The 26583-nt window shown below is 36.4% G+C and overlaps 2 protein-coding genes across 4 annotated transcripts; both read right to left on the reverse strand.

Moving 5' to 3' along the window:
• Window positions 1-6: 6 nt before the first annotated feature.
• On the reverse strand, window positions 7-13328 carry LOC106661193 (probable phosphorylase b kinase regulatory subunit beta). Of its 3 annotated transcripts, XM_014384439.2 has the most exons (17): window positions 13033-13304; window positions 12845-12980; window positions 8930-9137; window positions 8668-8864; window positions 8251-8605; window positions 8054-8192; window positions 6169-6428; window positions 5843-6073; window positions 5604-5791; window positions 5433-5548; window positions 3348-3493; window positions 3153-3285; window positions 2740-3085; window positions 2378-2512; window positions 2084-2324; window positions 300-407; window positions 7-242 (listed from the first exon to the last, which is right to left on the reverse strand). In XM_014384439.2, the coding sequence occupies exons 1-17, from the start codon at window positions 13127-13129 to the stop codon at window positions 78-80; spliced, it is 3201 nt and encodes a 1066-aa protein (XP_014239925.1). In that variant the 5' UTR covers window positions 13130-13304; the 3' UTR covers window positions 7-77. The 3 variants fall into 3 exon arrangements, with proteins under 3 accessions (XP_014239925.1, XP_014239926.1, XP_014239927.1); XM_014384440.2 differs by lacking the exon at window positions 12845-12980 and having other exon boundaries at window positions 13033-13122; XM_014384441.2 differs by lacking the exons at window positions 7-242; window positions 300-407; window positions 2084-2324; ... (3 more) ...; window positions 3348-3493; window positions 5433-5548 and having other exon boundaries at window positions 5646-5783; window positions 13033-13328.
• Window positions 13329-17827: 4499 nt separating this feature from the next.
• Window positions 17828-25984, reverse strand: LOC106661235 (integrator complex subunit 7). Its single transcript, XM_014384506.2, has 17 exons — window positions 25803-25984; window positions 21421-21550; window positions 21229-21352; window positions 20882-21172; window positions 20708-20824; window positions 20417-20654; window positions 20250-20349; window positions 19995-20176; window positions 19790-19932; window positions 19568-19701; window positions 19307-19502; window positions 18951-19249; window positions 18771-18860; window positions 18559-18664; window positions 18401-18499; window positions 18156-18341; window positions 17828-18097 (listed from the first exon to the last, which is right to left on the reverse strand). Exons 1-17 carry the CDS (start codon window positions 25888-25890, stop codon window positions 17882-17884), a joined length of 2739 nt encoding a protein of 912 aa, XP_014239992.1. The 5' UTR covers window positions 25891-25984; the 3' UTR covers window positions 17828-17881.
• Window positions 25985-26583: the final 599 nt, after the last annotated feature.

The following is a 26583-nucleotide window of genomic DNA, read 5'->3' on the forward strand; positions in this document are numbered from 1 at the left end:
ATTTACAAACACTTTTTTCCTTAATAACAAAAAAATTTTAATTCTAATTTTTAGGAAATATAACGTAATAAAATTTTTCATGAAACAGCACAATTATTGCCATCTTCTGATGATAGCGACATCGTGAAATGGCCACCTTTTAGCACATTATTGACAATGGCTCTGGCAAAATAGCCTAGCGTAGTGGCTTCAGTTTCGGAAAAGAAGATCTTTACATCGTTACAATTTTCCCTGTTTGTATCCTAAAAATAAAATTTGCTTTTAACGTTTCCACTGAAAAGGTTGAACTTGTCACTAACTTTGCAGTATATGGCGAATGCTTCCATCACCAGATCGTCAAGATTGAGTTCGTTGTTGAAAGTCAATTCTGGATTTCTTTGCAAAATCGTGGAAACTATGCAAAGCAGCTGGAACAAAAGGAAATAATTTTTACCAATTTGTTTTTAAAAATTTATTTAATTTCATTTCCCCAAATAAAAAAAAAAGGTACTCAGTAATGTCCTGTTTGTCCAAACTGATTTGGATCAGGTCCTATTTGGATTAGCAAAAATTCAGATCCAACTAATACAGAAATAAACAGTAAAACAGGTCGAGTAAACACACTGGACCAGGCAGCAAATGCGTTCAATGAAAAATAGGTTGGAAGTTTTGAAAAAGCAGGATAAGAATGATAGTGTAGTTATCGTTTTTGATCATTTCCATGGTTTGCCAGGTCCAATTTGGCTTCTCACCAATAATAATTTTGGTTAAAACCAGGGATCGTAATAGCCAAGTGGTCAGCGTGATAGACTCTCAGCTCGTAGACCTCAGGATCGTAGGTTCGTTTCCCACAGTTGCCAAAAAAATGGCCAGCCATTTTTTTCACACAGCCCTTCCCCCCAACTATATATGATGAAATAATCAACAGAATCATACTATGGCTAATATGCAAGGTCATAAGCGGAAAAACAAAAAAACTGAAAATGATAACAAATCAAAACATGTCTGACAGACTAAAACATGAAGATAAGCAAAGGCAGACTAAAATGGCAAGTACCAAACTACAAGTTCATCACCACGCAGACTTCACAATTTTTAGATAAAAGTGCAGAAAAAAAATCGGCAGTACAGTTTAGAGTGGGGAAAGCTAAAATAAATATATTTTTAACAATAAAATTTACTACAGTTCAGATTAGATATAAATTCGTATTAACAGGACTGCACTATAAGACACTATATGTGGTGATTAGTGACCGTTAGTCGATGATTATTCAGAAATCGTAAGACTTTTTTTTCTTTTTGACGGGCTTCCGATTTAGGTCATTTCAGCCCCCAACTAAGTCTATATTCTATGTACCCTTTCAAACACTACATTCATACAAATAAATACATTCATACACTTAAATATATCCATACAGTACACTCATTCCGTTTGGTCGGTGGAGTACTTGATATTCCTCCACCAACCTATACACTAATAACTAATCTAGATTGGGGTCGATGGAGTACTTTTATAAATATTCCACCATCTACCCCGAACACACACTCTTACGCTCTCAACATTCAAGGGGCGATGATGACGTTATATTTCACCTTCACCCCTCGCCATTCACGCTAATAAATACATGCACTCAGACAAAACATAAAGACACAACACATAATACATATTATATACAATAAAAAACCCCAATTTCCCCTAAAAAGCGTAACAGGGGACTCTGAAACTCGCTATCGTGTTCGAGAACTCTTCTTAACTCCGGCGGCATGCCTACAAGCTCTATGTATGGAGCCAAGGCATGACACGCCTCTATTATGTGGGACACATCGAGCAACCTTTCTCTGCATCTGGGGCATCTACCTGCGCGGGCTTTGGCCCAAAAGCAGGTGCTCATGTGTCAACCGTTTATGGCCAATCCTCAGTCGGGTGAGGACGATCCCCCGTCTCCTGTTCAGGTTCTCTGAGGCCCATCTACCGGTCGTGCTCGCATAAGACACTATTATGAGCCTTACACTTTTTTTTCCTTTTTAAATATAATTTGCTTTGCATAATGTTTTTTTTAATAGAAATTCAATAACAAAAAGCTAAAAAATGAAATCAGCTTACTTCTACAATGATTTGCCTGTATTCTGGTTCTTGAATTTTGTTGAGAGCTTGCTCAATTAGAAGGGAGAACCTTAATTCCGAGCTCGTCATGTCGGAGAGCTCAGGCTGGTGAGGAAGTACGCAGCCCTTAACTTTGACACCCTGCAATGTCCTCGAAAGGATGCACCATACCCTCTGGTAAAACTTTTTTGGAACACGACACAGACATCCTTCAAGCCGCCTTCTTGCCAACGGGCACAATCTTAAAATAAACTTTCATTTAAAAAATTGAAGAAAATTAAAAAAAAAACTTACTGTTCTTTCGAAGCCCACTCACTCACAGATAGAATTTTAGAAAGAAGCTGTCTAACTTGGAACGGGCTTAAATTTTCAAGGGTCTCTTCATTCTGAGAAATTTCTAAGTAAATTTTCATAGCCTCGACAACCCATCTAAACAAGATTTATTGCACATAATAAAAATATACATTAAAATGATAAACCAGCTTTTTTTAAGTTTTAGAATATAAACTATATTGAACTGGCACTGGGTCTGTCTACGCCATCTTCAGTGAGGAACTAGGTGGTTCAAAGCTGAAACACACTTGACTAACATAAAAAAACCAACAGGTTTAGATGGACTTAGTGACTACTTGCCAGTTCAAAGATTAACGCCTCACCCAACTCTGATTTTGAGAATCCCTCTAAAGAGATGTGGACTAGTTGCTATGAGCCTGCCGCAATATAGAACAATCTCCTGCTGCAAAACCGCCTCGATGACACTGTGCGGGTGGATTGTTGAATAAATTATCGATTGGAACTCAGCAGGGGTCAACGGCTTTTCGAATACAGTCTCTTCCTGGCTGATTACACCAATAGTCAACTGTTTACCACTGACGAGAACAGCGGTGATAAAAGGGCCAATGCTGTCCACCGTGTGGTTCAACAAGCTACTGCAATACCGAACCACAGCCCAGTAATGATGACAACCTGCTTTACTGTGAAGGTCCTCCAAATGTTTTGTCACTGAACAAAATCATTAGTTTAAAGGTTAAAGTTTAAACTCAATGTTAAAATTTTGTTAAATGATTACCTGTCTTTCCTTGTACTTCGTAATTCGCTCCACATTTGTTCAAAAGATGGCCTAGAAGCTGTGCTTGGCTAAACATTCCTGGTGAGCTTCTCAATGCATCAATAATATCTGGGATCGATTTGTATTGGTAAGCCTGCATTAGTTAATTTAATTACCACAAGAAATATAGTTAGGCTAAGATACGCATTTAATTACTTTATAATCGACAAATTTTTCGTTATAACAAGTTGCCAATGGAATATCGGTCAAGCTTTGATATCCGATGTATTCGTGTTCTAATTGGTCAAACTGTTGAAAAGTGGTTTCACTCGGGTCCAGCATATTCACGAAATCCAAATGTTCTAAAATGGAAACATGTTAAAATTAACATTATAAAAAATATGTAAAAAAGTAATTCCTGTGCCACTAACATCCAACTACACATTAGGTGTCGGAACTTAGGATCAGAACGACTTTACAATACTTTTTTCTTATTATTCAAAATTGCAAAGCAAAAAATGACATTCTCTTAAAGTTCCTTCTGCACAAAACTTAAGTACTATTAAAATTTTCAACTGCTAATTCTCAAATACTATCCAAAACTTTAGGGTGTCTGTTAACATTGCTGTAAGGTAAAAGTCCCGGGTTTGAATGCAGGGCTGCTGGACATGCTTATAAATGGGCTTTTTCAAAAACCCTGGCACCCTGAGGGTTTGTTTAACCTCGTAATTGAAATATCTTCGTTTAAAAAAATTTTAAAAAAATCTTTTGGAAGACATCAAAAGTCATATTTCTAAAGAAAGCAAGGAAATCCCATGGTGCCCCATCAAGCCATCATTCTCTTAAGCTCCAGGCTAAACATTTTAATAAGTTCTTCTAACGAGCATGGAATATCACCCAATCTGTGAAAGAGAACAGTTCACCAATTTTTTTTACAACAGATACCAGGTACTGGAGGAGGAGGTCCCCCTGAGCTCTGCAGCTGTACAGCTTATTGTACTTTATTCCTGGCTCCATTTTTTGGGAGCTCGCAACAGTGAATTGAGCCCCCGGTGTGCCAGTGTTCTTCACCGAGACCAAATTCAGGGTCAGTGAGATCCGATCCTGCCCCAGACCTTCCATTGATGAGTGTCGTGTCAATTTCTTTCAATCGCAGCCACCGGTCCCCTTAGGCGTCAGAAAAAAAATTCAGAGGTGACGGTGGGGATCGAACCCACAACTGTGGGATTTACTAGCCAAGAGTCTGAGTCTTAACCACTTGGCTACCATTCCCCACAGTCATCACCCAATCTGGGAAAGAGCAACTCAGCACTCAGGGACAGTTTACCACTACTTGAAACTGTTTGGCACGAAGAAGCCATATACTTATTAATAAAATATAACTTTCCTGTTTATCAAATAAAAGTTATTCAGTCGTACAAAAACCAAAGATTTTCGTGTTTCACATATGACTCTCTGCTTCTCACATTGACGGCTGAAATTTCCCAAGGATGAATCCTGGACCCTGTTTTATTTATCATGTTCCTTAATGTCTTATCCCTACCCAAGAAGTGCAGAATGGTCTTCTATACTAATGACAGCATTGTTCTACACCATAAAGGCCAAGTGTTATAATCAAGAGACAACTAAAACGGGCAGTCGAAATGGGAAGTTTATGGCATGGGCGATCGAAGTCACAGTAGCTCAAGTGGTAGAGCAGCGGTGTATTTAGCCGAAAGTTGTGGGTTCGAATCCTACCTGTGACACAAATTTTTCATTTCGAAAAAATTGGGTATAATTAATTGAGCTTCTGAACTCAGATTTTTCCCATTGTGACAATAAACCATATATGATTAAAACGCATTTTTTCCTCCATTTTAAGTTAGCAAACACCTCATAGAAATAGAGATATTGAACAAAAACGAGTGTGTAAACGATAATGACTAAATAAAAATTGCATCAAAACAAAAAAGGGATTGTCAATTTAACTTTTTATATTCTTCTTCCCCCAAAAGGATGTTCATTCGAACAGACTTGTAATATTGTATAATAATAATTAATAATATCGCTTGTAAAATAGGAAGCATTTTACAAGCAATATTACAAGTCTGTTCGAGTGAACATCCTTTTGGGGGAAGAAGAATATTAAAGTTAACTTGACAGATTTCCTCTTGCGGCCTACGGGCTGATGAACTTGTAATTTGATCATTAGCGATCATTTTTATCTGCCTATTTTCACTGGTTGGTCTGTCTGACACAACATAACAAGCACATAACAATCAAATTGCAAGAATATAAAGTTCTTAAATACATTTTACAAACCAACACATGAAGATGAGATTAAATTTTGAAGCCTTCCAGTGCGCACTTTGATGCCCTCACAACAACCTTTCTTCAGCATTGCCATCAAGTCTAGCATCTCTTTAAACTGCGGATCTCTTAAAAAAATACAAAAATAAAAAGACGTAAGAACAATTTATATTGAAAAGATACCTCATGTGATCTTCTCGTATAAGAAGGCAAAACGTAGGCCGACCTGAGAGTCTCCAGTATCTAGATACAAACTGCAGCTCGGTTTTAATGTCTTCGATCAGTAATGCCATGTCTCTGTAGAGATAGAATTCAGAAACTTCAAATATAAGAGGGTAGCACAAGACAGTCGTTCCTGCCACTCTGTAGAACTGATACCTTAAGTTCATTTTAAATGAAATTTAAAAACAAAAAATTACCACCTTGCTCGTGCCGAGGGCACCGACTGGTCTAGGTGGTCTTCCTTTTAATCTAAGTTTCGAGTTGACGCCAAGGTTCTCATAGACTTTCACGAGTTGGTTTGAAGACCAGATCTGGATCGGCTCGACCTCATGCGGTGTCTGTGTCTGTATGCCGTAAGTGGCCATCATTGCTTGCAGGCGCATTGACTCAGCTATCAATACAATCTGGACTACTAAGTCTGTAGCAGTCCCCTAAAAAAAAAGCCAAAAATTTGAGAAACAAGCACATATTGAATCAATTCATTTAATGATAATCCAACTTTCTTGAAAGTAAAATCATGTGCTACCTGAAAAGCCGAATAGCGTCCATTCTTCCTTGGCCGCGAGAAGGATGGTAAGTGCCGCTTAACTGGATCAAGTTCATTGATATGAAGCAGTCCAGATGTGAGCAACTGAGAAATGACAAAAACGGCTTGATTCCACAGGAAAAGTGGGTTCTTATCACCTGAGCCTTCGACACTTGAAACCCTTTCCTGGCTTCCTGGGTTAGCCTTCTCTTCGGCAAGGTTTTCATTTTTTACATAAAAGTACATCGGGATTACTGGATCTAAAAATAATAAAAAGAAAGAATGTAACCCTTATTTTATTTATTTATTTTTTTATATGCTTTAAGAAACAGACCGAAGGAAAGAGAAACTTGGTACTTTCGACAAATATTAAGACATATAAAAAGGACATAGTCTAATGACTAAAGCTATGGAAAGTAATTCCTTTTAACACCCAACTACTTGGGTGTTGTGGATGAGCGGTCAAACCACTTTACGATAAATTTTTCATCCCATTATCAATTAAAAAGCAACCAGCTTTAGGATTCAAACCTAGAACCGATAGTGTGGCAGAGACGAGTCAGATGCCCTAACCGCTCAGCAACTATGGTCCTCCAACTAAAGTTATCTGAGTAGCAATACCAGCATGAATTGCATTATGGGGCACAGATGATGAAGGTAATGGTCGATAACCTTCAGACCTTGACGCACTATTTCAAAAGAGTTATAGAGGACCTCAGCATGTAGCATGAGATCTGAAATTGTTGTCCTGGGTGTATGTCTCCTTATCTTACATAGGAGACATACACCCAGGACAACTTTAGATAGTAAAAGGCTGAAACGAGATATACAAAACCAGCAGTAGACCAGGATGAACAAAGATAAGGTAGCTATCGATTGTTCACACTGCAGACCTCGTGTTCAGATTCTCTTGTGTCAGCCTACACTGCCTGTCACTGACTCCATCTCAGCTGTCACTGCACATGGCCTCAGCATCTGACTCCATCTCCACGATACTCATTCAGGTTCTGACTCTGAATGTCACTGACTTTCTCCGAGTAATGGCCTGTCTTATACCCTAGCTCAGCTTCAGATTAAGAACCTTGGATAGCGCGACTTTGGAGTGCATGGACCCCAGGACCTTGCTAATGAAGTTGTGACCTCAGATGGCAAAACTTCATAATATTAGCCTTGGATGATGTGTCTATTTATGAAGCTGTGGATGAGGGAGTAGACCCCTTGTCGGGTAGGCTTTGGATATGATGTGACAATATACCTTAGGACCTTGCCTAACAAATCTGATCTGATTGTACTAACTATGAATAATAATTGTAAAAAACCACACTGTACTACTTGTAAAAATAAGTATTTGATGAAGTTGAAGTTATCAACCTGCATCAATTAATCTTCAGGAGGTCAAATGACGCTGGATGCCTTATCTCCTGTTGCTCAACACCTTGCTCAAGCAATCATAACTTATATGGTTTATGTAAATTCGTCTTTCTTGGGGATGTAGGTATTCTAATGAATAATTTATGCTATTTTTTGTTCCTTATCAATTGTAATTTTGGATACTTATTTTACAAAATTGTATTATATTGTCAAAAAATTTATATGTACTGTTTTAATAAATCTAGGCCCTCAGGATATAAGTCACTGAAAGCTCGGATGAACCCGGAAGCTGTTATTTTTCTATTTGTTTCATCCGTCATTTGACCTCCCGAAGATCCAACTCGTAACATTAACAAGTACTCATTACAAAATAATTAAAAGGAAATGAAGTTATTGATGCCAGACCTATAATCGTAAATTATAGATGTTTGACATGTGCATAGATGTGAAGACCTCTTTAATTGTTTTACTAATAAAATACGTTATAAAATAAATAAATGTTTAAACCACTTACCACCATTACTGTCTTTTCGGAGGATTGACTTCAAAGTAGTTTGATATTCTTTAATCTGTTTATTATCTCCATGGTATACGCCATCGATAATCATGAACATTAGGAACAAAGGCCATTCACTTTCTATATTTTCAAATTCCTAAATAGATCTGTTGTTTAAAAAACTAATGGTCGAATAGTTATAAAAGAGGAATTACCTTGCTTTCGCTGACTTTGTAAAAGCGCCTTGAAGGGTCCTCAAGAACAGATTTGTAACCGTCTCGTATGAACCGTTTGAATCCGTATTTTCCTTTGAGCGAATGCAAATGTTTTTTGGTCTCTACGACCAAGGAGACCTCGTGCGTGGCGAAAGCCGGGAAGGAGACTGTCATTAACAGAGATGCATCTTCCGCCTTGGTGCTCGACTCCCTAGGAAGCAGGGTTTCAAATATGCTTCTGTTCCTGTTGTGTGCGTCGATGTCGACGTAGATAACAGACCAGGAGGCGCCCTTCTCACCAAACAGGTTGCAGCCGTTGATGGACTCCAGAGCGCTTTTTGCCATACCAATCGAACTGATGGATGAGACTTTGAGTTTATTTATGTTTTACAATACAATCAGGCTAATGTTAATCACCTCGCATGAATTTCTGGTGTACCGTCATTGTATTTTGTCCCTCTTTCCCACATTCCGAAGTCGGGCGTTCTGTACGCTCTTTCAACGTAGTAAACCAAATTTTGCACAAATGCAACCTCGTCTTGTGTATATATTATTTGCAGTCCTGATGAAATCATTTGGACTAAGAATATCAAATAAAGGGATACGTTGTCAATCTGGAAGTATATGGTGTAAGAACAATTTGAAAACTGATTGTTTGAATTTTAAAAAAATAAAAAACCTGGAGGTGGTTGTAGTCGCTGTCTTTTAGAATCTCATCGCCTGTTGTCAAGTTAAACTTGGAGTGTAGAGAAAATTTAAAATTTTGATTTCGTTTGAACTCCTCAACTCGGTCAGCTTGCTTGATCCAACATTGCAAAATGCCACGCATGCATTTCACCGCTGACTGGCCCAACTCATACGATTTTCCTCGGTCATCGTCAATCCGTCTGGATAAAGCAAGTCACATAAAACACAAATTCAAGTAAAACTGTCACAGATTGGAAATAACGATTTTACCATGACACGGTATTAACGAACAAAGAATAAATTATAATTTCAGAGCAATAAAGACAAAAGGATGTAATTTATTAGAGTTTTATCATTCCTCCTCTAGAGAAATAATCTTATCATTTCATGCTACTCATATATGAACAAGAGCTATACCAGTAGATGGTAAAATATAAATCTTAGGCATGCATTAAAAAATAACTAGCAGCCAAATGCAGCTCTCTGGGTCGCCAGGTCACATTTTCATGTACATTAACAAACAAAATACAGATACTGTACACACAGTCAAACAGCACCAAGGAACAAGGCTAAGGGCATCTTCCAGCATGACAAGGGTTTGTCATTGACTATAAAAATCATTACCATCAAATTGAATTTTAAAAAATCAGAACTTCAAAGAATATGAAAAAAGAATCATGAAAAAACTAATTTAATGAATTGAATTTGATTATAGTGAACCAAAATTTTAAACATAGTTTTGAATATGTTGTGCCAGTTAATATTTTTATTTGGCATATGGACAAGTTTTGTTTATGTTTAATTATTATATTTTTCTTCCTTTTCTACAGGAAACTATGTAAATTTGTTCAAAATCTGAATTTTTTTAATTCTTAGAAGGACAAACTGGAGGGAGAAGAAGGCAAGGGCTTTAATCCAAAGTGGACGAAAGTGGAGAACTTGCACCAGAGAATAGAACTTAAAATGATAGAATCTACGATGACAGAAAACTGCATCGTTCTTCAATAATTGTCTGCACAACCTGTTCAGACACACTGGTACTCACAACCTTCATGCACGCTGGAAATATCACAGAGTCAAAAATATCCTTCAGAAAGCCCAGCCAAGGAGACAACCTTAGACAAACAACTCCAACTGTGATATTTGTGATATTATATGTATATATGATTTTGATTTGATTTATTTAATTTTTCAACATTGCGATTCTGCTTCAGTAATGTGCTCATTTAAAAAATTTGTTCTATCAAACTTAGTGGTTTTCTTTTGTTAGTTATTTCCCTGTGATTGGCATGAAGGCCTCCTGTACAAAATAAAGCACATCCTATCAAATGCCCTCTACCTAACCAAACCTTCAGAATCTACGAAGTATCAGCCTACTCTGACTATTGACCTCTAGTGAGTACCTCAGGGCAGAATACTTAGACCGATCCTTTAACTCCTCTACACCGCAGACATCCCAACTTCACCCTCCACCTGCTGATGACATAGCTGCGCTATCCTTTCATTCCTACCCCATAATTGCTTCAGAGGAGCTCCTGAAAAACAGCCAAATGAAGAAAACATGACGGAAAAGCTTAATGAAAACAAAAGCACACATCTTTGAAAGAAAACCCCTCATACAATATTCCTCAATACACTCTCATCTCAAAAACAGACTGCGTCCGCCACCTTGGGTTCCATCTAGACTCAAGGCTAACCTGTAACCAACCCACAGGGCTAAAATATGGCAATAAACCAATGTGACATGACTACTCTACAGACTGTTGAGCAAATCTAACATTTCAATGAAAAACAAACTGACAATCTACATACAATACTAAAACCAATCTGGACATACGTACGAGAACTGTGGGGCACCGCCAAACTTTCCAACATCAAAAGAATATAGCCCTTACAATCCAAAGTGCTCAGAAACATAGTCAATGCTCCTTATGCTCCTTACTACACCTCTAACAACACCCTTTACACTCCTTTAGGGTCATCAGTGAGTGCAAACAGTTTAAGCGTTGACACGGAGCTCATCACTGTAAGGTAAAGGTCCCGGGTTCGAATCCAGCGACATACTTCCAAAGTTTTTTTTTTGCTTTTTTTCAAAAACACCGGCACCCTGAGGGTTTATATGACCTATGATGTTGTGAACCCTCATTTAAAAAATTTAAAAAAAATAAAAATTTTCACTTTCCATACTAAACTATCCTCTTACCCCAATCAAGTCGCCCAATCTTTGTCCTAGGAGTATTAGTCCTTGTGTATAGCGGTTGTTAACCCCCCTTCATGGTCCATGTCAATTGTAAATTTAACTCATTACATGTTGTAAATAATGTAACGATGAAACTAGATTATCAACCTGCTGGATACAAGAAGTCTTTTCAGAGGATCTTCGGAAGAGGTCAAAACAGAGAAAACTCCTTACGGTTTTCGCCGAGCTTTCGACAGTTTTATACTGTCATCTTCAGGGCATGTTTTATTATGATATAAACAAACAATTAAAACATGAAAAAACAATAATTACAATAATAATTGAATATCTTACTTTAAAACCTTAATAGGAAATTAAACAACATGGTGTTTTGGGCACAGAAGTACATTATGTTTTTTGGGGCTCAGCATCGAAACATTAATTTAAATTGAATACATTAATAATTAAAAATTATAGCTAAAATTACAGTAAAAATAAAAATTAAAAACGTGGTCGAGAAAGGTTACCTCATATAAGTCTAAAAAACAATAAAATCCTCCTTTTTTTTATTTTTCAGGTACATGTGATCACAGTATGTTTCTTAAATATATATGTACATATACAATTAACTTATTTTAAAATTTAAATAACAATAAAGTAGGATCACAGATCAAATCAATAAAAACCTTTCTCGACCACGTTTTTAATTTTTATTTTTACTGTAATTTTAGCTATAATTTTTAATTATTAATGTATTCAATTTAAATTAATGTTTCGATGCTGAGCCCCAAAAAACATAATGTACTTCTGTGCCCAAAACACCATGTTGTTTAATTTCCTATTAAGGTTTTAAAGTAAGATATTCAATTATTATTGTAATTATTGTTTTTTCATGTTTTAATTGTTTGTTTATATCATAATAAAACATGCCCTGAAGATGACAGTATAAAACTGTCGAAAGCTCGGCGAAAACCGTAAGGAGTTTTCTCTGTTTTGACCTCTTCCGAAGATCCTTTGAAAAGACTTGTTGTAAATAATGTTACAGATTGTAATAAATATATTAAATTTAAAAAAAAAAGGTTTTTCCCTGTCAAACGGATTTCCGACAAATAATTCTGTTAAATACTTTTATGAAATATGTACATTTGATAATTAATAAATAAATAACTCAACCAAATCAGGCAAAAAATGGAAATGTTATAATATTACTGATTAATTAGTGGACATAGATGACAAAAACTGGCAAAGAAAAAAAGATTCTTTTTATGTGATCGAGAGGTAGCGCAAACATCATCAGCTCAAAGGGCATAACGTAAAGTCAATAGATGATAAAATAGGGTACAATAAACCAAATAGGGAAATTAAGTAAACATAAGACTTGTAATAAATCAGTAAATGATTTCACAATGCAGAAAGAACAAAAACGAATAAAGAAACACTGAAATCCTCGACTATATCGGAAAACCGTGGCGCCAATGCACTGTTTAAAAAAGAATTTTTCATGCTTTTTAATTATTAAATCATGCAATTTTAACTTTTAAAAAACCATGATCGCACCAAAGTAAGCAAATTTAACAAAACATTGTAAGATTCAACGCTAAGTATATTTTTTAAAATTACATTTATGAACTACCAAATCTAATAACTGCACTAAATTTTCTATCAGTTCTCTGGTTATTTTTGTAAACCCACACCTATTGTTATTATTATTTTAGTTGAGTCAATTACTGATATGCTTGGTAAAGACTCCATATCGCCTTGGTGCAGTACAGGCTGTCTCGCACACTCCCTACGATCTTGTCGTCTGACAAGACTGGAAAAAGGCCTGATATGTAGTTCTGGTAGCGAAGCAGTTGCCTTTTGACTAAAAAAGTTTTATTACAAATTAATATAAAACTATCTTTCGCTTGATTTACCTATGCCGTAGAACAAATCCAGGCGGTAAACGGTATCTTTGTAATTTTCTATTTTGACATTGTGTTCTTCATCAGCCAACTCCTTTGATGGGTCCATCTTTTCCTTTTGACTGGTCTCAACTGGAAACCATTTGGCTTGGTACTCCTTGGTAATCTTGGTAATCTTGAGGTTACAAAGTGGTTCAAGGAGGTTTGGATGGGTCAGGGTGATGACAGAAAGACCCTGACCCTGGAATTCCTTGGTGAATGATAAAAGTGTTCACAAATATGAAGAACAAATAAATAAGATCATAAGATCACTATTAAATAAGAACAAAAATAACAAATAAAGTACTACATGTATGTTTATGAATTTATTTGGACTTTGTAATTTCATACTAATCTAAAAGCACTTTTTTGTAAATTACGGTTCTACTCAAAGATTTGTTTTTACAAGAAAGCGAGTCAACATACTCACCACACCTTTATTAATTTCTAATAATCTAACAGCATTTTTTACAAAAATAAAATATATTTACTATAAACAATTGTTATTTCAAGATAAGAAATTATATTGATATAGATTATAAAGTGTAAACAATTTTCTAAAAGATAATTTTTCAAAACAAGAAATATTTTACATTGAATTTTACTTTTGTAACTTTTATTAATGGTTGGTTAGTTTGAAAATATAATAAAATATAAAAAAATTAAATAATTTAAATGAAATGAGTGTTGTGGCAGTCAAGGGTCAGATTCAGTTTCTTCTTTTAATATACAAATCCAGCTTATCAATTTGATTTTGTGGAACACCACTCAACATGTCACCAAATATGTAAAATAAATGAAATCATAGCGATTTGAGGATAAAAGTCTCACAGTAGCTGCTTTTATTGACATTGATCTTCTAAAATCATCTTCACTGGCACACCACAAGGATCTGTCCCACCTCCCATCCTATTTAATATCTTCCTCTATGTTTTCCCAAATTCTGGAGAGCATGGCTGCTTATGCTGATGATTGATATATGCTACTGCAAAAATCACCAGAAAAGGTCAAATCTGCGTTCAGGTGGCCTTAGAGAAACGATCAACTTATACTGCTCAGACTGAAGACTCCACATAACCCCATTAAATGAGAAAGTAAGATTTTTACTCTACAAAGGACCCCAAACCATCGTGAACTAAATATTGAAGGAATAAACATCGCTTGGACAAAGACAGCCCAGTCGAGTATCAGGGAGTTTACCAAAAGTTTAAAAGCTGACTTGGAATACACATATAAACAAAAAGGAAAATGAAGGATATGTTTGACTAGGTATGCTTTACACCCTGATCAACAGGAAGTTTAAACTGAAGCCAGCAGTGACTCTTCTAATTTATAAAGCGCCTATCAGGCAACTAGTACTCTACAGGTGCAAAGTATGGGGTCTGCCTCTACCTCCAAAATAAGGTGACTCAAGGTACTGCAAAATAAGGTGCTGAGAATTGCTGTCAATGCTGAGTGGTATGTGCACAACTCTCAGTTACATTGGGAGCTGAATATACCTACCGTTAGGGAAATCATTGATCAAAGATTCTTTAAGTTCCACTCCAAACTCCCTTTGGTTAAGGAGCATCCACAAACTATGCAGGATAAGCAGGATATTGGTTGAAGTGGTCACAGTGATGAGGCTAAGGTTAAGATGTCCCATCCACCAAACCTATCACAGCCCTCTGATGCAAAAAATGTAATCAAAAATATGATCAAAAGGAAAGAGCAGCATCAGTGGGCCGAATCTGAAGTGAAGCCCCATTATCATGCAGTAGTCCGTACTCTGTCGTTCTCTCATACTTTGTCATCATGCTAATAAAAACACTCAACCCAATAGTAAATTTAACACAAAATACTATAAATTTATTATAATTTTAGCAAAGTCGAGAAGGCAGATTAAGCAGCTAATCCCAGGACGTCCCAACCTCCTGATGCTAAAAATACAATAAAAACTAAGTTTTAAAAAATGGCAGTATCAGTTGGTTGTATCTGAAGACAATCTCCTATGTATCAAGAGCACAGTCAATGCCTGAACCCAGGATGATCTGAGTCAGAAAAAAGATACTAAACTAAATTGTAATATTGGGTGGTATCGCTACTTGTTCTTTATATGGAGCCAAGAAGTGACCCCTTTCAATTATGTGGTACAGATCAAGTAACCTTTCTCTAAAAGTAAATGGCCATATTTCAATAATAATCCTCCATCATCTTGTACTCAATATTCAGTCATATTTCTTTCAAACTATTCTCCCATGCTAATAAATATACTCAACCCAATAATAGATTTAACTTAAAATAATTGCCTACAATTTTAGCTAAATAGAGAAAGCTCCAAGCCAGGACACTTAACCTCCTGACTTAACCATCATGGTTCACCCCCTCACATGCTAAAAATTATAAAATGGAAATAGCTACATCAATGGGTTGGATATGAAAAGAAGCTTCTATGTATCAAGAACATAGTAAATGGGTGGCTCTCAGAGGCCCTGAATGTTAGAATAGGAATCATCCTCATCTGATTAAGAAGAGGTCATGTGAGGATGACACATATATATTTACTTTTCATAGGCCAAAATTAACTATGTATGGCATGTAGAGAATTGTAATCATAATTGACGGGTGTCCTTGGCTCCATATAGGGAGCTTGTAGGAATACCAACTGACATAAGATTGTGCCTGAGCACGGTAGTGAGTATTTGGTTCTTCTGATCAGATGTTTGGATAGAACAAGACAGTTTGATTGTATAGTACTTGGTAGGTATCTCAAATATGGTTTAAGAGTGAATGTATTTATTAGAGTGAATATGGACTATTAGGGGCTGATGATGGAATGTTGTATACCCCATTAAGTCTCAATTAGGGGGACCGCGGTAACCAAGTGGTTAGCATGAGAGACTCTCACGCCGCAGTCGTGGGTTCGATTCCCACCGCCGCCTCTGGCCCTTTTTTCCCGATAACCCCCAATTTGAACAACATATATATAAGAATTCGTCATGGCTAATATGCAAAGATCATAAGGCAAAAAAAAAAAAGAAAAGTCAATTAGTTTTAATGGTGCTATTCAGTGAACAGTAATAAAAAAATATTAATTCAGATATCTGAAAAGCAGAAGGGCTTATAATTTAAACAAAAAATAATTATCAATGCAATCATGGCATATTATAGTTGTATGATCCATAAGATATTGTAATCCAAATATCGACAAGTTCATGACCCTCTAGTTGTGCTGTTATTAGTGAGATAAACTCATCTGTATCGTTTCTAATGGGTGGTGGTTGTTCTTACAATTGTTCTGGGGGGGTAATGAAAAAGCAGACAAGGTAGCTAATTCCGGGACATCTCAATGTATGGACCAAACCAATGCCATCCAGTCTTCTGATGCTAAAAATACAATAGGAACAAAGGAGATGGTAGCATCAAAGGTACACATTGGTAGAGAAGCTCTTGTTTTGTTTCCTCAGTAGATTTTTTTTTTAAGAAAAATTAATTTATTCTGGGACTGGTGCCCCCTAAGAATAATTTACATGAAATAAATAAAGGAAGTTCCTTCTATGAAATTAAGAGTAAAAACGATAGAAATCTTGGCACAATGTATACCAGTAAGGCAGGCCAGAAGAGAAAATTACAAGAATATTAAACAAAAATATAAAATGTTAACGTGAGGTCTATGCTTGGAGGGAGAGGAGGTGATTATACAGGTGGGATTTAAAGGAGGAAAAGGAGGCAGCATGACGAATAGAAAGGGGGAGGGAGTTGCAGAGTTTAGGGCCTCGGATCAGATAGGATCTTTCGAAGGTATGGGTTGTATGTTGCGGAAGGATAAGGTCGATTGGGGATGAGAGGGTGTTACGAGTGTGATGTGAGGAGTTGAAATGGAGGGATTGGGTGATGGAAGGTGGCCGCTGAATGTGGATGGACTGGACAAGAAAGCAACCTAGGAAATACTGTGCACGGAAGGAGGGGAATAGCCAGGAACGTTGGGAATACAACCCCGACACCTGGGATCCCTGTGGGGTGCCGTACAAAAATCTTAAGCAACAATTCATAATACGCTTCAATCGTGTGTTCCCCTCCTCTGAGAGACCACCATATGCCACACAGGTTGTAAGAGAAGGATCGTTCTCACTCAATTAAGTATAGACCATGTGAGGTTGACACACGGACAGTGACTTTTGGGATAAAACTGCTATGTGGCATGTAGAGAAAGATTGCTCAAAGTGTATCATTCTTTGGCTCTATATAAAGCAATTCCCGTCTTACAGGAGGGCTTAACGTCCAACTACCCATTGCATCCCATGGATGAGATACCTTAAAATACATTTTTCATACTATTTTCAATTAAAAAACCTTGGGTTACACCAGGACCACTAGCATGACAAAAACAAGTCAGTCACCCTAACAACTCAGCCACTGAGGTCCCCTACATTCCTTGGTTCCACAGAGAGCATGTAGGAATGCCATCCAATACAAGAATTCTGCATGAGCACAATAGAGATTAGTTTTGTCCTTTGTTTCAATTTTTGGAGGAATCATATTGTATATAAATAGTACTTGGTTATCTCATTTTGTGTTTATTGAGAGTGAATGTATTTATTAGCATGAATGTGGCAGAATATTGAGAACACCATCAACCCTCAGAGCAGAAGTTCGATTCTGTAGACTTGTGAATGTATGTATATGTATGTGAGTTGAGCTTTTATAAAAATCATAATTCTTAGTAGTTTTGGGAGTAAAATGCAATTCAAAAGTGAGAGATATAATAAGATTTTAAAAAAATAGTTGGTCTAATTTTTTAAGAATAGATATATTTACACAAAATTTACAAATTATTGATTTTTCAATGTACACGTCCAATTGCTTCATCGTGTTGTTTTAAGATTAATGTCGACTTTGGTCCTGTTTGCCATATGGCCCCTGTTTCATCAACTACGGCAGCTGTGACAGTCACAGTCGCTTGCACGCTACCAGAGCCGAGAGAGACAAGAAACTGCGCAGAGAAGAAATCTCTATGTGGCACCACAGTTTGTGTAAACATCAAGTTCATTTCTGGTGTCTGAAAAATCAAGAATCAGAAGCTTATTTAAGAAGCTAGCGAGTTTCAAAAATATCACCTTATCATTCGCATTAACGCGAGCAGTTCCCTGGCAGTTAAGCGTAACCATGACCTTTTCAACAGATCGAAATAACCCGGGTTTAGACGCGTGCTGTATCACGCCCTCGACCTTTACAGCGAGCTGTGTACCACTCGTCGCTATTATCCACTCCCCGCTGACCTTCGGCTGAGGAGAGACTGCCAACTAGAGACATAAATTTTAACCAATAAATAACTAAGCTTGTAAAAACACATTGAAATCACCTTAACGCTCGTCGATTGTAAAACTTGAAAGAAGAATCTCGGTAGGCAAAATGGGCTTGCAATGAGCAACTCGACTTGCTGAAGAAGACACTCTATATGCTATAACGTAACATAAAATATAAAATTATGGAATTAAAATATTGCAGATAGATAAAAACCTGATGTGTTATTGCTTTGACAGAATTATCGAATGTTTTATGAAGCAGGCTTGCAGCTTTGCAAGCATTCAACATCACTTGTGTCTCCAAACTGCTGTATTGATGACTGCAAAAATAGTAAAGTCTGTTATGCTACCAATTTTGGTCAAAATTTCTTTACAATTTTATCTCTAGTAAATGAGTTTTATATTTTTTAAAATAGCTATAATTACGAGAAATCCAAAGCCGGCTCTTCTCCTTGATAATTTAGCGTAGAGATAGATTCAATGCTGTAGGTCATCACCATGCACATATGCTGTAATCTATTGTTTAAAAATTAAGTTCATAATTTTTATACTGAGTATTTTAATTGTGAAGAATTATTTTTAGTTTTGACATAAACAAAAGCATACATTTGAATATTTGTGAGCGAAATTGGGTCAGCATCGAAAGCAGATTGATACAGTTTCCAAAACGCTTCGCCACAAGATCGAAACTCTTTTGCACATTTCCTCAACTGGTTTGTAATGTGGCCCGAGCATTGCAGATCATCACGGCTCGCGGTTACGATTGTCGCAGCTATCGCAGGCGGCGGGGAGAAACATAGGCTATGACAAGCGACGACCAATTGGTGAAAGCACTGCAGCAATTCACTTCTCAGTAGAGCATATTCGCACTGGAAGGACATATTGTGCGAAGGAATGCTTCCAGCCTAAAATAACAAAGCTGTACGAACAGGAATTTTCACTTTATTTTATCAAGATTATACCCTTAGTGAAGCGATTGCAGTGTTGTAATGAGCTATGGCTTGTCCGAGCCTTTCTGTGAGAGGGGCGTTTCCGACAAGCGCGGCCTCACCGTTGCTCAGATGTTCCAAAGCAATAATCCAAAAATGATGGTGCTCTGAGGAAACCTTACCCTTCAGTTTCAATATAATATCTCTGCAGATTCCAAAATGGCCGTATCTGGAATAATAATGTACAAAACGTATTGAAAATATTGGTTCTTGGATTAAAAAAAAAAAAAATACCTTGCAGCTGCACGTGCTATTTTATAATTTGCCCAAAGATCGGTATTTTCAATAATTGATGTGATTGCTTCTTGGTGAGTTGAATCCCAATCAGAAGGTCTAACTGTTTGAAAAACTAAAGTGCATAGCATACACTACACAAAAAATGACTTAATCACAATTAACAAATTAAGTTCATGTAACTACAGAATACAATCCAGACCAGACTTCTCAAAAATTTACCTTTGTTTTTATTTTTTCCGTTTGATTCGAATTTAATACTACTTCTTTTATCTTTTCTAAAATTTCTGGAAGGTATGCTTCCAAGGCTTGAGGTTCGAGGCCGCCTATTCCTGCCAACGCTTCGCATATCATGAAACAACTCTCTGGAAAATTTAAATAAAACAATGAATATGCCTTACGAGTAAAATGACGAGGAAAACATTACCTTTAGAGTAGGCCAATTGTGTGGCGACAAGGTCGATAAAACGGTCGGCCCAAGAGCGGTACAGTTTGCAGATTGTTATGGCGCATTGATAATTGCTCCTGTTAGTCTTGAGTATGAGCAGTGCCATCTCGACAAGGCTGATGTACTTTTCGACATCCGTGATAGGTTGGCCTTCCTCATAACTTAAAAAAAAAAAAAAAAATTGATGGATATTACATTTTAAAAAATTAGATCAGCGATGAGCAAAAAAATTACCAAAATTTGACCATGTGGGTTATTATTTTAACAGACTTTGCTGGGATCACCTCACTATGAGAAAAACATGTTGCTTGGCAAAGCTGCATCAATTCAGAATCTATGAGACAAAATATATTTCATAATAAAATAATATTTCGAATGCGTTAAATAAATACAACCAATACCTGATTCTACATATTCTTTGCAGATCACGGAAGATTGTGTCAGAACGATAAATATATCAAGAGCGAGCATGACGACCCCTTGACTTTTCGAATTTCTAGCCACTTGAATCGTTTCGGTCACGCATTTCTGCGGCCATAAGTGAGGGCCGACTTTGGCGAGTTGGTGTAGGCCCAGAAGTGAAGCCTTTTTCACCGGCCACCGCCGGTCCTTTGTTAAGTAGTGGAGTAACAGCTCTACCTGAAAAAAATCTATGTTCAATAATACTTCGAGAAAATATACAACCGACAAACCTGATTTGGAATGTCGACTAAAGTCGCCGCAGCAAGTTTTGTCAATGTGTTCAGTGTCGTTACAACGAAATCCTTCGCTGGGTATTTTGGTAAAAGATCCGTACAAACTTTTCGTACCTAGTAAACAATTTAGTTAAATTACAAAAAAAAAGTTTGTTATTGATAAAAACAAACCATGGCGGCTGAAGATGTGTCATGGTGCATGTACTGAAGAATTGGTATTAAAAGGAGTTTAAGATGTGCCGGTGTAGCTATTCCTTGGATCATATCCGATATCTTGTCACACATGCCAAGAGCGAATGACTTCGACTGGGCGGCAAACTGCATAGCGGCGTAGATTGCCGCTTCTACTTCAACGCTATCGTGAGAATCAAGGCATCGCCGGATATTGTGATGGACCTGCTGCCTGTTTGGAATCACACCGGCGATGCTGCCCAGTGTCTGCAACGTAAGCGCCCTCGCTACCTGAAATTTGTCCAACAATGAGATTCTGTCCTATTATCAAATTTAAGTATGTTTACTGGATCGTTGGAATGGATAACGCTGAAAATCCTCTTTACGAATTCATCGACGTTGAGTATTTTGTCAAGGTGTTTCTCACTCTGTTGGCACACCCTCAGAACCCACAGCCTCAAAAAATTATTACTAAAAATAATTTAATATATATATTTTAAATGGTTAAAAATAATATTGATATATAAAAGATCGTTTACCCGACTCGGAAGACATCTGCCAATTTAAGAAACGATGAATTTATAAGAATTGGAAATGGATATTTTTCAAAAAGGCGAGGAAACCTTACAATTGCTTCACACTGTTCTCCTACTTTACCAGACCTTAAGCCTGAAAAAAAAAATTTTATAAATGTTTTAGACAGATTTCTTTCCCTCCTAATTTTTGCCTAATTTGGAGAAAATTACCCACAAATTTTCAGATTTTTAAAGTTTAGAAAGTTTATATCCCTAATAAAAACCTAGATTATAAATGTGTGATGGTTAGTGAGTATTAATCGATAATTATTCAGAAATCATCTGGTGTGATGTAGGTTTCAGAAAAACATTTTCTTTATCGTGCCAACATTTCGATCTTTATTGAGATCATCTTCAGGGCTCAAAGTATTTGTCTTCTGTGTAATTGTGCCATTCTTGCGTGTCGTGTTGGGCAAGACAAACACTTTGAGCCCTGAAGATGATCTCAATAAAGATTGAAACGTTGGCACGATAATGAAAATGTTTTTCTGAAACCTACATCACATCAGACAGCATCTCACGATTTCTGAATAATTCTAGATTTTAAAGATTTATATATAAAATTACTGTTGGTTAAATTAATTAAAATTAAAAGGCAAGTGCCACATTGAAACAATTTAATTAATTTATTCAATACAAACAAAATAAATAGAATTGTTAGTAGAGTATGAACTTCGAAATAAGGGGACCGCGGTAGCCGAGTGGTTAGCATGAGAGACTCTCACGCCGCGGTCGTGGGTTCGATTCCCACCGTCGCCTCTGGCCCTTTTTTCCCGATAACCCTCAATATGATCACACAAGAATTCGTACTATGGCTAATATGCAAGATCATAAGGGCAATTTAAAAAAAAAAAAAAAACAGAAATGGTCAACATAATGTGGTAATTCAGAAAATATGAAGTAATTAAATTGAAATGTACAGCGACGATTTATTTGCACTTTCAGGTTTAAAATTACTTCAACATATTGGATACATGGTATGAACTTATTATGGAATGTGCAGAACTGCAACGATTAAAAGCAAGATGACAAAATAATGATCTGATATTTTCTTACAAACTCTTAAATAATATGATCGACTGTCCACAATTAATCAATTTTCATTCACTAATTTCGTTGTCCGCTTGACAAATTAATACATTACAATTAATTAATTGAAAAAATTTCAAAAAGGAGGGAAAATTCAAAAGGTGGGGTTGAGATGGGAAGTTAGTGTCTGAGTGGATCGAGGTCACGATAGCTCAAGTGGTAGAGCAGCGGCGTATCTAGCTGAAGATCGTGGGTTCGAATCCCGCTCGTGCCATTGACTTTTTAATCTCAACTAAAAACCTTAATTAATTGTAATTAATCAATTTGCTAAATTTCCATGTTCCACAGTGTAGCACCATTATAATACAAATTATTTAAAATTTAGTCCGATCCTCGACTTATGGAAACGAGTAATAAACTTCCTTTACATTGTGACACTTTTTACCTTTTCTTAAGTCGATTTAAAGAATTTTTTTTTGGGGGGGGGGCATGAGTGGCCACAATGGTTTAGGCATTGATGCGGTGCTCATCACTATAAGGTAAAGTCCTGGGTTTGAATCCAGTGGGCCTGCATTCAAACCCGATATACTTACATTTTTTTTTCAAAAACACCGGCACCCTGAGGGTTCAAATAATCTTGTAGTTGAAATATTCTCACAAAAAATTATTTTTAGATTTGGCTGCACGTGCATTGTTGGTGTGCAGATGGATAACAGGTACAAACTGGGTTTTTTTAGACCAGATATTCTGCTCCACATTTACATCATGATGGTGATACCGATCCTCATGTACGGTGAAATTACCTGGGCTAATAAAGTCAATAAAACTACAAATCAAATAGAACTAACAAAAATTCATTAAGATGTGCCAGTGTCACTATTCCTTGGATCATATCTGATATATTGTCACACATGCCAAGAGGGAATGACTTGGAAGGGTAGCAAACTGCATAGCGGCATAGATCGCCTAAACTTCAATGTATAATCATATGATAATAATGTATTATCACTGCACCGATGCGAACAAGTCCCATGGCTAATATGACAAAAAAATATTGAGTCTAATCCCCCACCTTGAGGACACCCCGAGAGTTCAAATATCCTCGTAGTTGAAAGACCCTCATTAAAAATATAAATAAAAAATTAATTAATTAATTTAAAAAATTACATATTGATAATGACCATTGTATTTAATTTGTTTATATATTTCTGTTGTTTAATTAAATTTTTATCATTCCTTCTCACTTCTTTTATATTTTAAAACATATGGGTGTTATGACAATACTTAAATATTTTATTTGCTATAATTAATTAAGGCTTTTAGTTGAGATAAAAAGTCAATGGCACGAGCGGGATTCGAACCCAAGATCTTCGGCTTGAAAAATGGCAAAAAGGAGGGAAAATTCAAAAGGTGCCGTTGAGATGGGAAGTTGGTGTCCGAGTGGATCCAGGTCTCGATAGCTCAAGTGGTAGAGCACCGGCGTATCAAGCCAAAGATCATGGGTTAGAATCCCGCTCGTGCCATTGAATTTTTTATCTCAACTAAAAACCTTAATTAATTGTAATATATTAATTAGTCAAGCGGACCACGAAATTAGTGTATTTTATTTGTGTTTGTTACATTGAATATGTTCATATTTTTAATTATTGTTATATAGATTTTTTTAAATTAATTAATTAATTTTTTTTTTAATGGCGGCCTGCCGACGGTGAAGTCATATCAGCCAATTCCCTGTGAAGACCAATGGGTACTTGATATTCCACCATCAGGCCTCTTCCTTGAATGAGCAACCATAAAACAACTTTATGACTATATACACAAATAAACAAATTTATATACAAATGAATACACTGTACAGCTACAAAATAATATTATATATTATATTTACAATATTTACAGATTAAGAAACACCCCCGCTTTCTTTAAAAATCTGAAAAGGATACCCAACAACCCACTCTCGTGTCCAATGTATGTCGGGTGCCATGCCTACTCGCTCCCTGTAAGGAGCCAAGGAGCAGCACTCCTCAAACCTTTCTCTGCAAGTGGGACACTGCACAGGGTTTGCCCCAAAAGCAGGTGTCCATGTATCAATTGAGTATGTCCTATACTCAAACAGGTGAGCTCGATGCCTTCCTTGCACTTCAGATCCTCGGTGGGCCATCACCCAAGTAGCAAGAGCTTCTTGGATGATCCAGCCCATTAGTATTTAAATTATTATTTATGTTTCAATTATTCATTATTACTTATATATTGTTAATTGTTATTATTACTTATATATTGTTGTTATATAGTAGTTTAAACTCTTAAAGAGCTTGTGATTGGGTACATTTACCCGTATAAATAAATTAATTAATTAAACGCATATTATTAGACAGCAAATAATAAAATTCAAATTGAAGGAGAAAACTTCAAACTTCTTCTCCGTGGGAATCTTCACTTCTTATTTTGGATGGTAAATGACAATTTTTTTATTGGTCAGACGACTCCTTTTCAGGATTTTAGGGTCACCACCCAGATCAACCCAACAGCTTCTGGATACATCCCACAGACTCTGGCTAAAGGCCATTTCAGTACAGGCAACCATTCATCTTTTAACAGAATGTGCTGTCCAATTTGCAGATTATGACTTTCGTTTAACATCTTTGTACACAACTGAAGATTGGGCAAGTATTCATGTGCCCATCCTTTCCAAAACGATAGGAACATTTACTGCATTTGTATGCACATTTATGACATCTTGGGAGTGTTGACTTGTTGGCTTCTTGATGATCTTCTTCAGCCCTATCAAGAAGTGAGCAAAAGTGAGACGTACCACGGTCTAGATGTGTTGAGATTTCTGTCGCCTTGCATAATCTAAACGAACAGCAGTTGATTTCAACTTTTCACAGATGCCTGTTTAGTCTTCAGACCTGTTAAAAGATTCTGAGTCTCTTCTGCTTCCTTTCTTAGTAGTTTCTTTCCTTTTAAATCTCGCAAGGATCTTCGAATTAAAATCCTCGTGCAAGGTGACAATACTCTATAAGGCCTGTCCATAGCTGTGATGATGCAGCCAGCTGGATAAAAACTTTTATAGACTCATAAGTCTGACATGCTGAAGCCGGACTCATGTTTCAGCATAAAAACTTTTATTGTGACTTAGATTTTGCTTTGGCCCAGTCTTTTGAACAACTTAAGAAAAGTTTTGATCAACAGTTAGTGCATTAACCGTGTAAAAAATTAAATAAATAAACCAATATTATATCAGATATCAACACAACAAATTTAATTATTGCTTAATTATACTTATTTCTTAATTAAGTCAAAAATGTAGAAAGAACCTTTGTCCAGTTCGGTCAACGCTGAATTGGCGTCCTGGTCCGGCTCGGTGGCATTCTCTGTGAATGAGGAAAATTTGAAAGTCGACATCACAAATTTTGCAGCCAGTTGCTGCACCAAAGTTGGAAGTCAACCGGCGAAATCGTTGTTTACGGTCAGGTTACTTCGTGGTTACCGTACTTAAGTTCAAAGCGCTCATTGGCACGTGGCTCATACCATGAGCAGTTAGGCTCAAAGGTGTGCTTTTTAAATAAAACAACTTTTTTTTTTTTTTTAATTAAAGAAAGTCTTCTATTCTGCTTTACTTCATCCTTTGTTTTCCACTCAAAACTGGTCAAGTTGTTGTTGAATTGGTGGAAAAATTTATAGATGAATGAAAAGTTTAAAATGTTTCATCGGGCAAAAAGAGATGCTAGGATTAATATTAATAATATGCAAAATACCAAGAGTTCCAAGTCTGTTTAATTATATTAAGTAAAGATTATCCCAGGCTTGAATTTATTTTGAAAGAAACTTATAAATTATACATTTCAGTCTACTGTTCAATAATGGAATTAATTAAGAGAAAAAAAATAGTACAAATAAGCTGGTAATCATTTAAGTATTGCAAGTTTTAGAAAATTCAGATGAATTATTGACTTTATAAAACCAAATTTTAGCTAGATTCTTATCTAAATTTGAACTGCACAAAGGACAATGTGTTTCGTCCAATTTCATAACAGTCTAAAGTTCCATAGATTATTTTTAAAAGTCAATAATTCAATGTAGTTTAATTTTTTGCTT

Source organism: Cimex lectularius, unplaced genomic scaffold (assembly GCF_000648675.2).
Source record: "Cimex lectularius strain Harlan isolate CLEC.00 unplaced genomic scaffold, Clec_2.1 scaffold47, whole genome shotgun sequence".
Taxonomy (NCBI): Eukaryota; Metazoa; Arthropoda; class Insecta; order Hemiptera; family Cimicidae; genus Cimex; species Cimex lectularius.

Excerpts from the sequence above, each read along its gene's own strand:
- LOC106661235 (XM_014384506.2), bottom strand. The coding sequence starts at position 25,890 with ATGTCGACTTTCAAATTTTCCTCATTCACAGAGAATGCCACCGAGCCG. Across the intron at positions 20,177-20,249 it reads ACCCACATGGTCAAATTTTG|TTATGAGGAAGGCCAACCTA; the intron begins GTAATTTTTTTG and ends TTTTTTTTTAAG. Across the intron at positions 19,933-19,994 it reads ACAATTGGCCTACTCTAAAG|AGAGTTGTTTCATGATATGC; the intron begins GTAATGTTTTCC and ends TAAATTTTCCAG.
- LOC106661193 (XM_014384439.2), bottom strand. The coding sequence starts at position 13,129 with ATGGACCCATCAAAGGAGTTGGCTGATGAAGAACACAATGTCAAAATA. Across the intron at positions 6,074-6,168 it reads GACGCTATTCGGCTTTTCAG|GGGACTGCTACAGACTTAGT; the intron begins GTAGCACATGAT and ends CTTTTTTTTTAG. Across the intron at positions 243-299 it reads CATTCGCCATATACTGCAAA|GATACAAACAGGGAAAATTG; the intron begins GTTAGTGACAAG and ends TTTTATTTTTAG.